The sequence below is a fragment of the Balaenoptera physalus genome (assembly GCF_965194825.1).
Source record: "Balaenoptera physalus genome assembly, chromosome: 14".
NCBI lineage: Eukaryota > Metazoa > Chordata > Mammalia > Artiodactyla > Balaenopteridae > Balaenoptera > Balaenoptera physalus.
In genome coordinates this window covers 34,362,422-34,374,769 of record NC_138893.1, presented here as the reverse complement: position 1 = coordinate 34,374,769, position 12,348 = coordinate 34,362,422, and the positions used below count along the sequence as shown (strand labels likewise).

Below are 12,348 nucleotides of genomic sequence, written 5' to 3'. Positions count from 1 at the left end.
GTGACCAAGATAACAAAACCCTGCTTTTTCCTCTGGTTCTGTTCTTGTCTGGGCCTCGTGGATTGTGCCTGCTGCCTGGCTGATGTGGAAGACGAGCTACTCCAGATGGACCCAGGCTGCGTGGCCGTGGCTTTTGCACATGGCACTGAAGGTTTCGATTAGAAGGTGGAAGAATGGCGCTTTTTCTCCCTGTCAGCCAGACCTTAAATCAACCCTGGAGTGAGGAAATGCTGTCCAAAGCTGCCGCTCAGTAAGTGCTCTCCTTTGTCTGCCAGTTGTGACTGTACAAGCAGGTTTAGTCTCAAGCCAGGATTCGGGGTTGGAATGAGCGCCCTCCTTGGCCCACCTCCTGCCCGTCCTGCCTTCTTCGCCCAGTTCCTGTTCCTGGAGTCCAGCGGGCTGGGCTGAGTTAGTGTACGGAACTCGGAACCAGCAAACTTGAGCGGGGGGAGAGAAAAGCGAGGGGAGGGGAAGCCTTTAGAGGGACCTCCTCGCCACCTGGCCCAGCTCCTGAGTTTACAGGTGGTGAGTTTGTCTGGATTCTTGGCAGCAAGTGGCAGATACTTAACTCCCAGTTGCTCAAACAAAGGAGGAATGTATTGGAGGGCTGGGGGATACGATTAAATGACACCATGAGAGAGACACGGCTGCACGTGGGCTCAGGAACCCCTGGCACCAGGACGCTTTACCCAAGGCAGCTCCAGGTTCTCCCCCAGCCGCCCCCAAGCCTCCAGCCCACAGTTTCTGCCCCAGACAAGCACTCCAACTAGTTGTAACTAAGAAAATCCCAAAGAACTGATTGGCCCAGATGTCCCAAAGGCAGGGGGTAGACCAGATGACCTCATGAAGGTACTTCTGCTATGAACGGGCATGTGCACACACGTTTGTTCGACAAATATATTGAGCACCTACTACATGCAGGGCACATTGTAAGTTCATATCAGCCAAGCAGAGTAGAGAGATTACAGGTTTTGGAGCCGGGCAGGCCTGGATTTGAATCTCAGGTCCTGTGTTTACTAATTATCGTGTCTAGGGGCATGTACGGAGTACTAGCTGCTCACCAAGCGCTGCACTCAGTTCTGATGAGACAGGAATGAACAACATTCCTGCCCCTCAAAGAGCTCTCTAAGGCTCAGCGTCTACATTTGTGACCTTGGAACAAGCCCCACCTATGGCATCGTTCCGGGGAGCGACAGAAGTATGAATTCGTAGGAAAACTCAAATGGAGGGACCAGTGACTATCAGCCAGCCCCTCCCCAGGGTCCCACGACGCCTCTGGCCCTGGATCCTGCTGGAGGCCGATTCCCACCCCTGCCCCTGCCCACGGCCAGGCCTTGGCAGCCCCGTGTGCAGAGCTTCCCGCAGCTGACACAGATCCCCTCACCAAGGGTCAAAGGGCGGCCAGGGCACCGCTGTGGGAGTGCCCCTCCCGGTTCCCGTCCTGGAGGAGAAATGGGGTGGCCCCCCAAGAAACAGCTGCCTCCACCCTGGTATGGGTGGGACAGGCAAACCCCCAGGAAGCCCCTTGTTTGGAAGGAAGGAGACACCCCAGAACCCCTATCTTCCAGAGTGTCTTGCCTCTCTCCTGCTCAGCTTTTCCTGAGCCTAGTCTGTCCACACTGAGAAATTGCAAATAGTTTACATGGGGAATGTCAACTGCCCACGTATGAAAATATACACATCATTAAGCCCTAAGTGCTTGCGTCTGGAGATAGAGCGGACAGTCTCCTGGGCTGACCTTTTGTTCACTGATGGAACTGCTACTAATGAGTGCGGAGCTCCTCGGAGGGATGTTTTCATATGTTGAAGCGAAGCATAAGCTGGACATTAGCCTGTGTGTGTGTGTGTGTGTGTGTGTGTGTGTGTGTGTGTGTGTGTGTGTGATACATATGACAGCGCTATACAAATAGCACTTGCCAAAACATGCAGAGTCCGCTGCACCTCATTATCCAGCCTCCAAAGAGGGCTTGCTCTCCAAGGCCAAAGTAACATCCTCTTCACTATTCGAGAAAGACTATGGCATCCTTGGAGGACCTGATGGTGCTTAGGGATAAGGCTCTCTGACCAGATTGCCTGGGTTTGAATCCTGTCTCTGCTCCCACGCTCGCTGTGTGATCTTGGGCAAGTTACTTAACTTCTCGGGGCCTATTTCTGCATCTATAAGGTGGAGATAATAAAACCTACTTTGAGAGGATTCAAAAAGATAACCCCACGTAAAGCTCCTAGGACTTAACATATATTAGGTGCTCAAGAAGTAGCGATGGTGACCACAATTGTCACTGGGAGGTGGGATTGGGTGGAAAGCCCTGCCTGCTCAAAGAATCATCTTGGATGAGGTTGTATTGGAAACAGGTCCTGAAGAGGGGTAGGGTTCGGACAACGTGCCGTGAGGGGGCCAAAAGGGCTCCTTCCAGTAGCAAAGGCTCAGCAGCTGGAAAGCTGGAGCTCGCCCAGGAAATAACAAGTATGGGGTGAGAGCCCTGGCGAGCAGAGGGCATGATGGGGAAGCAGGTCGAGAAGGGCATTTGGAACCAAGGCCGAGAAGGCACTGGATTTTGGTCCTCTGGCCATGGAGATCATTTCCGCTGTGTGGTGTCGGAGAACTCCCTTGGCGGCCGTTGTGTCCACATAAGAGCAAGTGGTTGCAGAGATTCGTGAGGGGCCTACTGGCTAGTTCAGGCGACAGAAGAGAATTCTTGAAACCAGGGCAGTGGGACGGAGAGGGGTTGGGTGGGTGACATACCAGGGCTAAGATTGCTGTGTGTGCCTGTCCCCTTCTGTGAAGTGGGGAAAAGCTGGTTTCGAGTGGGGCCAGGGAGGCCAAGGCTGTGTCCTTTCCCTGGAGCTGGCTCAGGACACCTGGTTAGAGCCCGTGCAGCTCGGATCCACTCCCCGAACTCTGCCCGCTACGGAGCCCCTCCGGTGTTGGTCCGGCTCGACCCTGGCCAGCACTGACTCGGAGGGGTCCGTTCTCTCGGTTGCCCATCGGTGCCAGGAGTGGGCTGAGTCAGTGAGGCCCTGGGGGTGTTCCCAGAAGAGCCCTCTGTGTTCTCCTCCTCCTCCTGCTCCGTCTCGGTCCTGAACGTCTGAGCAAGTGCAGGGCGTGTGTTTCCAGGAGGCTCCAAGGGCGACAGCAGAGGCGCTTGCTTGGGGAGTCTTGGCTACTGAGGAGGTGTGGAGGGTTGTTTCATGGCCCAACCGTGCCTCTATCCCTGGGTGCTGCCAGGGACGCTGGCCACATACAGTGGATCCCATTTCCACTCTGACATCTTGAAACGAGGGACGTGGAAGCCAGGAGATGCTTCGGAAATAAGGTCCTCAGACACGTGGAGTTTCTCTCCGATGCAGGAAATGAGGTCCCTTCATCCTGCTGGTCACCTCGGAGCAGCGGCGCCAGGGAGAGGAAGGCAGCCGCCCTCGCCCTCACGATGCCACCGTCGGGCTGGTGACTCAGCAGCCAGTGAGAACCAGCCTGGCAAGACCTGATCCTGTCAGCCGCCCCGCTTATTTAACCTTATCTGGATGAGTCCTCCGCACTCGGAGCAGCGCCCCGACTGCTCCCTGCTTGCTCCAGCCTCCAGGCCTTTGCCCGCGCGGTGCCCCTCCCCTGGTGTAAATCCCACCTCTCCCTCAAGGTCCAGTTCCAGTCTTCCCTCCCCAGGGCTCCCTCCCAACCTGCTCTCTCATTTCTCCCCTAAATTCTTATTGCAGAGGCCGCCCTCCTCAGGTCTGAGATGCAGCATTTGGTAATCAATCGCTCCCGACTCTAGAGGCCGGGGAGGCTGGTCTTCTGTGGGGTGTCTGCAGCAAGGGGCTCCATAGTGCCACCTGGTGGACCAACGGCTGGCCCGGGCCCAGGCTGGATGACCTGTGGAGGGCGAGCTGGGCTTGGGCTGTCGGCCTGCCTCTGGGGCTCCGTCCCTCTCGCTGGAGTTCTCTGGGGCAGGCAGAGCCTGGGCGTGGTGGATGATCGGCACAGGCTGCCTGGGTTGAGAGCTGAGTTAAGCACCCAGGGGAGGCTTCATGCCCAGACCAGGCCCATGCCTTCCCCACCACCGTCCCTTGCTCCCCAGCCTTAGTCCCTGAAGCACCCCGGTAATCTCTGTTAGCCTGTATGTCACCCCAGACTCATCACATGCTCCCTCTTAATCCATTGCCATGCAAATGCAGCTTCAGGACAAGTCCTAGCTCTTCTAACTAAGCAGACGCCCTCCCACCCCCAATCCTCCTGCCAACTCTCTCCTCTTTAGAAACCCCAGTGCGCTGAATCATTACTGGCCATCAGTACCATCCATGCCTGAATATTGCAGAGGTCTCCGTGTTGATGGAGCAGAGGATGAGAGGTCTGGCCTAGGCCACATGTTGAAGTTGAGGGTCACAGGCAGTGAGGCAGCATGAGGGCACTGAGAACTTAACAGGGGAGTGGGGACAAAAGGGAGGAGAGGGCTTAGGGAGGTGTGAAGGTGCAAAGCCCACTGGGCCCCTACACCCAGGTCACTGGCCTGCCCCATTCACATTCAAAGCAACGCACGGGGCTCTTCTCAGTGTGCTCAGGGCACCCATGCAGCCTTCACCTTTCGCTGCCTGAAGTGTGCATTCTGGCTAACACGCAGCAGGATGCCTAGAGCCTGTGGCATGTGCATCAGGAACAGCAGGGAGTGAGTCTGGGCCATAGCGGGGCTGGAGGTACAAAGGGGCAAGTGTGCTGAGTCTGTCCTACCATCTGGGCCTGCTGGCCGCCTGGCCCCATCCAAGTGCAGCCCCAAGTTCTTCTGGTACCAGATTCAAGGTCAATTTCACATTCCACAGGGAAGGTTGGAGCCCGTTCTTTTCCCTCTGGTGACAGGGGCTTTCATCCAGAGGCACAGACCCACAGAGAGTGGATAAAGCACACCCGAGCTTTAATGCCATGTCTGTTCCCACTGCCAGCCTCGAGGGAGAAGAAATGGGGAGGAGTCTTAGCCAAAGAGGAGGGGGAGGTTTATTCCCTTGCTCCATGTGTGATTTCAGGGGCAGGACAGGTGGCCCTGAGCCTACAGTTCCTCAGGGAACCAAGTCCCGTCCCATCAGGCTGGAGGGGAGAGAGCTCTGTGGTTAGCGGCCCAGGGCGTACATAGCCGTGTCCCAGAGGCATGTCTTGCTGTTTTAAGCTCTCCTGGAGTTGGCCGTAGAACCCTCCTTAAGGGCAGTTGGGGCTCGTCCTGACTGCCAGCAGAGTGGACTTCTTGGTGGGGCCAGGCAGGCTGGTCACATCGAGGTTGACCAGCCATTGGCTTCAGCTGCCCTAGACCATCAGGAGGCCAAGTGTTCCCGGTGGGGCCTCCAGCAGAGAAACCCTGTCCCCAGTCCTCCACGAAGCAACACCAGCACACATTTCAAAGGAAACTTGGTGCCTAAATTCACACTCTTGTGTTAAAGTCTGGGCCTGCAGGCTGGAGCTACTTGAAGAGACCACCTGGTGACCAAAGAAATTAAGTGTCGCTTCAAACCACGGCTGGCCTGAGGGGTTCCCAGGCCCCAGGGGGAATTTTACCAGCGACCTCCACCAACACCCCTTCTCTGGGCTGCTTTCAGTCCTGCAAATACCTGAGGGCCTTGAGGTCCTTTCTGTTTGGTTAGAAATTAGGGGAACATCTTTGACATGGAGGAGAATGACCCCCAATCCTTCCTCCCCAGCCTGACCCTCAGCTTCCTCCCAGAGGGACAGTCCCTGCTAGAAGGAGCCACAGCGCTGCCCACCGTAGCTCTCCTGGCATTTCTGAGGCTTCAGTGCAGCGAGGGTGACATTCCTGGCCAGAGCCCACCTGGCCTGTAGGATACACCCCTCTCCCTTCCCCAGCCGGCCTCACAGGCCTCCTGGGACCAGAAGGGATTAGCTTCCTGGAAAGAGATCTGAAACTGTGGAATTCTTCTGCCTTCAAGCCACAGAGGATGGACTGTGGTTACCGGGACCCCAGAGCCTTCTCAGTGTCTGAGGGCCCTTTTTCTTACGTGACGCATCAGACCTTACCTGTGGACTGGGGAGAGCCTTCTCTGGGGGTCTGCCTTTGCCATCGACTTCTCTGAACTGGAGGGGACGGACCAATACCCTCAGATTCCACTGATGCAAATAGCAAATGTCCATTTGAGCAGCGGCTCCGCCCACCCTCCTGGCAGGTTTGGGTTTCAGTTCCCAACTTAAACCAGACAACAGCTTCTTATTCCCTTCTTATTGGCAAAGGTGTCACTCCCCGGAGTCACTTGAGAGAAGGTTTGGTTGGAATCACTTAGTCTCTTCATGTCGAGCCAAAGACTGAGTTTAAACCCGTGGTCATTAAACCAAACGCGTTATTACCCGCTGTTGACTCCCCTCAGGGCTTTGAGTGTGGGCAGCTTCCCCAGAGCCCTCCTGCCAGCCAGCCCCAAGGAATGAGAGTGCTGTGACTTCATGCACAGCTGGGCCACCCCCAGACCCTGGAAGCCCCTCCCATCTGCTTAGGAGTGTGGCTGACTGATGGGAGGGCCCAGAAGGGGTGGGTGGTCTGAGGCCACGTTCTGCTTTGCCTCTGACCCCATCCTCTGGGCAGCTTTCCCAGATGACCCCTGCCGCCCCGCAATGATCCCCCCCTCTCTCTGAGCCCAGTGGCTCACTGCCCTGAGCTGCAAAATCTCCTATATAAGTTCTAGCTGCCTCTGCTGGAGGGTCTTGGTGCCAGGTCAGCCCACGGCTAGGGTCACACGTCAGGGGCCTCCTGGGAGATGGGGGTGGGTGACGGGAGCACAGGTGGCCCAGACACCCCACCACCTCCAACCAGACTTACTCTAGACCCACCCAACCTGGTGTAAATCCCCTCTCTGCCGCTTGTTGGCTGGGTGACCTTGGGCAAATGTCTTAACCTTGCTGAACCTCAGTTTCCTCATCTGTGAAATGAACATCATAATAGTATCCACCTCACAGAGCCAGAAGGAAGATTGAATGAAAGAATGTGTTGGTCTCAATAGAAGGAAACCGTTGCTACCCATTATACTACTTACATTGGTTTTAAGTATTGGGCCTATAGAAACATTTCATTTGGTGGAGGAGAAAAGAAATTTGCTGATAAAAATGTTTGAGAGCCATTGAGTTCCATCCAGCTCATTTTATACTTCACCTGTAGCCAAGAGAGGCAAAGGAACTTTTCTGTGTGGATATGACCTTATTTATGTCTTACTGGAGAAAAAGTGCTTTGAGGTCAAGGACCACCCTGGCTTCACCTTTTAACACCCCTCCCTGTGCATGTGCCCAACACCAGGCCGGGCCACTGCGCGTGAGGGTGGGTCCTCCCTGGCTGAACTCCATGACAAAGTGTGCGTCTGAGTGCATACAGGTGGCAACTCGGGTGCCTTTCTGAGGTCCCAGAAATAGTTCTGTTTCTCCCCGTGGCACGCCCACCCAGCGTCTCTGCTCTTTGCTGACTCACGGCAGGGTTAAGGCCACACCCTGGCACACTGTGTTTCATCTTGCTCACTAACAAATATACGCCGGGCACCAATTCTGTGCCAGGCACGGGGCCCTTCAAACCAAAACTGCCCCAGCCGTCAGCTCTCTTCCTGAAGCCAGTTCACCCATGGCCTCGGTGGCTTGTCCTGATATTTGATTGCTTTGAAATAGCCTGGAATCATTGATCCCCAAGAGACAGCTGCCAGGATTCGAAGCAAGTTCCCCAAGTCTCAGAAGCAAAAATGACCAACCCCCAACTATCAGATCTTGAAGAGCCTGTAGGGCATCTCTGGAGCTGTTCCCTCCTGTTACAGAGGAGGAGATGGAGGCATGAAATGGCCAAGGGCAGAGGTCAGACCAGAGCTCGGGACTTCTTCCCCAACAGTGAGCATCTTTTCTGCAAAACGAGCAGCAGTTGCTCCAGAAGCCAGCGCTCTACTTGTTGCTCTTCTGTTGTCTCGTTCATTGAGTTTTTACTGTGGGGAGGGGGGGATGGTCCAGGGCAAAGTGGGCTGGAACGTGGGGCGAAGGTGCCGCCACCCAGGATTGGCGACAGCAGCCCTGGGGAGATGCACTCTGAGTCTGCGGGGTCGTGTAACGGGCTTTGCCTGCGCTTGGGTGTGCAGGCGGCATGTACTGGCACAGCAGCTGCCCCCAACACACACACCTGAGGCCTCCCCCGCGCAGGGGCTAGGGCAAAGCCTACAGAAAGGACCAGAGAGGAGAGGGCCAGGCTAGGGGAGAAAGAACGAAGGAAGGAACTCAGGAATGTGGGCATTCAGAACACTGGGGAGATTTCATTCACCAGGGCCATGCCAGGCTGCTGCAGGCACCCCCTCCAGCCCCAGGATCAAACCCCCCCACAGACACCACCCAGTGGGTTTAATCAGCCCCCAAGTTACAGTTCGATAGCTGGGAAGAGAAAGCAAGCCTTTCAGATTTCAGCATCTTTGGGGGAGAAAGATGTGTCTACAGCCTGTCCTTTGGAGCCCACTCCTGGCAGCTTTCTCTGTTATCCCTGTAGTTTATTAAAGACCCACCTGGTGAGTAAAGAGCCGGCCGAGGGTGAATGACGGGGGCAGGGGAAGGGGTGGCCGGGCTGCCTCTGGCTGTCTCCACACCTTCCCAGGGGGGCTGCTGCTCCTGGGTAGGACCAGAACCTCTTGGAACCGTCCCTTCAAACTTGAAATATTCAGGCCAGGCATCTTAACTGGAAGGAGAACGAAATGACAGTGCTGACATGTATTGCACGCTTCCTGCTACCTGCCAGGGTCCGGGCCAAATGCTTGACCCAAAGGCTTCATTGATTCATTCCTGGAGAAACAATTATTACTGACCATCCTCCTGATGCCAGCCAGGCTGTACCAGGACCAGGGTCCCAGAGCTACAGCGGCAGATGTGGGAGTGGCACGCAGACCTGCCAACGCCAAGGCCGTGCCCGTGTCACAACCCTCCCCTCGCCGCTGAGCCGTCCGTCCTTCCACCTGCCCCTTTGCCTAGTCCAGACCCTTTCACACACGGCCTCGAGGCCGGGCAGGGGTCCGTCTCACGTCTGCCCTCTGGGGACGCAGCCCCCCACCCCAGTGGCTAAGGGACCGGGGCAGCTCCGAGGGGCTCCCTACGCTGTGAGGCTCACACCTCCCACTCGGTTCTGACCGCAGTCCAGGACGCGGGGATGTCGTGACCCATGTTCTGCAGAGCGGGGCTCAGAGGAGCCACGTAGCCTTACGAGGTCACACGCGGTGTCCGTGGCAGAGCCCGAAATCTGACCCTGAGTCCCGGCTGGGTCACCACCTTCCAGCCCAGCCGCCTCGCCAGACCACCTACCACGGTGCAGGGGCCCAGGACCAGGTGCGGGTAGGAGGGGCCCCCGAGGCCGCCCGGCGCCCTGCCCCCTCCCTCACTGATGCCTCCTCTCCTCTTCCTCCCTGCAGTCCCCAATTTTCATCGCCCAAGTTGGCCGGGACCTGGTCTCCCAGACGGAGGAGAAGCTCCTTCAGAAACCCTGCAAAGAACTCTTTTCTGCCTGTGTGCAGTAAGTGCTCCGGCCGCCGGCCTCCCTCCCTCCTTCCCGGCCCGGGGCGTCAAGCCCCTCCACCTCCCCTCGGGCTGCCACACATTCACCCGGCAAGGGGCTGCCTCTAGCCTCCACCTGAGTGCTGGGCACCCGGGGCAGGTCTTCAGTGCCTGAAGGCCCAGCCAAGCCACCCAGCGCTTGTATGCTTCTCGTGAAGGGAAAAGATACCAGGGTGCCAAGTCCAAAGAGAACATCTGCTTCAGATGGTGTTGAAAGCAAGTAGCTCTCCAGGCTGTGGAGACAGAGGAATGTGCACGGATCTGACCCAGTCTGGGTGGTTTGGAAATCCTTCCCAGGTCCCCCCCGCCCACTCCTGCCCCCATCACTGCCACCCACCAGCGCTGCTGCGGGAGCTGGGCTGCAGGCTGCCCTCTCAGCCACACCCCGTCACCTCGTTGCAGGCTGTACGGCAACCATAATGGGATGTGAGACAAGTCGGTGGGTGTGGGGCGAGCCGTGCACCAATTAAGCGCCATCATCGCGCACACACGTGCCATGAAGGCTTGAGCAGCTAGGCTCACACCCGTTCCTGCGCCCACACACGCACCCTCCCTGTAAGCTGACGTGCAGCCGCACGAACATACGTATGTGCCAAGATCACAGCTGGCGTGACTGCGCCCGTGTTCAGACTCTGCACCCCAGACATTAGTTGAGCGCCTGCTGTGTGCCTGGCACGATGCTGCGTGGGGGAGGCCTTGTGAGCGAGAACGCAGTCCTGCTTCCACGGCTTATTGCCAGTGCCCCATGCGCTCGCCGTGGGAAGAGCTGGGACATTCAGGGGCGCCAGCTTGGGGCCCAGCCCTGTGGTAGGTGCTGGAGAGAGCCCACCGTGAGCAGAAACAAGCCTGTGGTTGCTGCCCTCCTGGAGACGGCCGAGGGTCGGCTCTGACAGCGGGTGAGGTCCCTGGGCTGCCCCCGACCTTGAGGGAGTGGCCGTCCTGGCCCCCGACGCCAGCCCCTGTTCTCGGGTTTGGCAGGATACAGCCTCCAACGAGCCCCCACTCTGCGTGTCCCCTCCCTTCTCCGGGTCCCAAGCGTCTGGGCTCGATTGGTCAGTGTGGCTGCTTTTTAAAGGGAAGAAGCCCAGCCCTGCCTGCAGCCAAGGTCAGAGCCCTCCAGGGCCTGGCCTAGAGCCTGGCCCACAGCAGGTGACCAGTAAATTCTGCTGCAGGGTTGAAAACCTCCCAGGGCCTTCACTGGTCCCGACCAAATCTAGGGCCTGCACCCCTCTTCCCCTTCCCAAGACACCCAATCCCTCTACTGCGCATAGTTAAATATTCCTCCATTCTCATCTCAGCCCGTCCCTTCTTCAGACAGATCTCCCTGACACCCCCCGGGACCTCGCTTACCCCAATTCACAATAACATGCCCCTGGGGTCGTTTATTTGTTTGCTATTTGCCGTGTGTGTCCCCCATCATGCTCCCTGCTGTATCCCAGAACTAGAGCAAACCCCAAAGGCAACTACTTCCTAAATGTTTGCAGGGTCAGTCAGTCAATCTCAAACAACCTTTGTAGAATGGTGGAGCCTCTCTCCACTCCTGCTGCATCTGTTGGAGGCCCCTGTGTATTTGCATTTCCAAAGTCTGGAAGTGGATGAGGCTATAATCTGCTGGATATGGCTCTGCCCACCTGCTCCAAGGTCAGGGTTGTAAAACGTTCATCTGTTTGTTCCCTCTGAGCTAGGTCTGTCCACGACTACCTGAGGGGAGAACCCTTCCACGAGTACCTGGATGGCATGTATTTTGATCGGTTTCTCCAGTGGAAGTGGTTGGAAAGGTGAGTGCTCCCTGGGCACAGCCCACACACACGAGTGTGTGCCAATGTGTGTGTGTGTGTGTGTGTGTGTGCGGGCGTGCGGTGAGTATTGGTTTTTCACCTAAGTCATATAGAAGTCACTTACCTCCCATGGGCCCATGGTTCAGATAAAATTCAGCATTCTCCGCCTGTTAATTAAGTTCTTGTGTATTCTAGAAATGCTCTATGCTTATTAACATTACACACACACACACTCATGCACACACACGCATACACTCAGCCTCTTGTTCTTACTTTTTGGGTTCACCGTCTTCGGGAATTCTTTCTCTGCCAGCAAATAAAGAGCTGCCGTATTCATAGAAAGATATGCACATCCCTTATGTAACCCAGCCCCCTATTGATGGACATGGAGGTTTCCCTCAATTTTGTGTGCAGCTTTCCCGAAGTAGTGAATAACTTTGTACATACATCTTTATGTATTTTTGCAAATACATCCGTAGAAATTCCTAGCAGATGGGAATTCCCTGGCGGTCCAGTGGTTAGGACTCGGTGCTTTCACTGCCGGGGTCTGGGTTCAAGCCCTGGTCGGGGTACTAAGATCCCACAAGCCACTCAGCGTGGCCACAAAAGAAAAAAAAAAGAAAGAAAGAAAGAAATTCCTAGCAGAGGAATTCCAGGGGCAAGGTTTTGCACGGTGAGGGGCTGCTAGATTGCCCTCCCAAACTGCTGCCCGATTCCCGGTCCTGCCAGGGCCCGGGCGCCCGCTTGTCCTCGGATTCAGCAACGCTCTTCTTGGTGCGTGAGAGCCGGGTTTCCTTCTTGTTTATCTTTTCATCTCTAATCACGGGTGAGACCGAGCATCTTTTCATGTGTTTCATTTGCTGCCTTATTCTCTGCAAAGTGCTCTCACACACACGGTGATGACTTGGCTGGGCAGAGGTGACCTCCGTGTGACTGACAAGGAAGGAGAGGCAGGGAGGATGTGGCTTGCTGGGTCACCCAGCAGGGATTAGTGCAGCCAAGGAGGGGACCCTGGCCCAGGACCCCCAGAGCGGT

The 12,348-nt window shown here is 56.4% G+C and overlaps 1 protein-coding gene across 6 annotated transcripts in view; it reads left to right on the top strand.

The window, feature by feature from the left end:
• The window catches only part of GRK5 (G protein-coupled receptor kinase 5), a 220,290-nt gene that overhangs the window by 181,361 nt on the left and 26,581 nt on the right, over positions 1–12,348 (top strand). For all 6 annotated transcript variants that reach the window (XM_082424767.1, XM_082424768.1, XM_082424765.1 and 3 more), the window contains 2 exons: positions 9,394–9,494; positions 11,221–11,313. In XM_082424767.1, the coding sequence (XP_082280893.1) occupies positions 9,394–9,494; positions 11,221–11,313 (194 nt within the window). The remainder of the gene's footprint in view (positions 1–9,393; positions 9,495–11,220; positions 11,314–12,348) is intronic.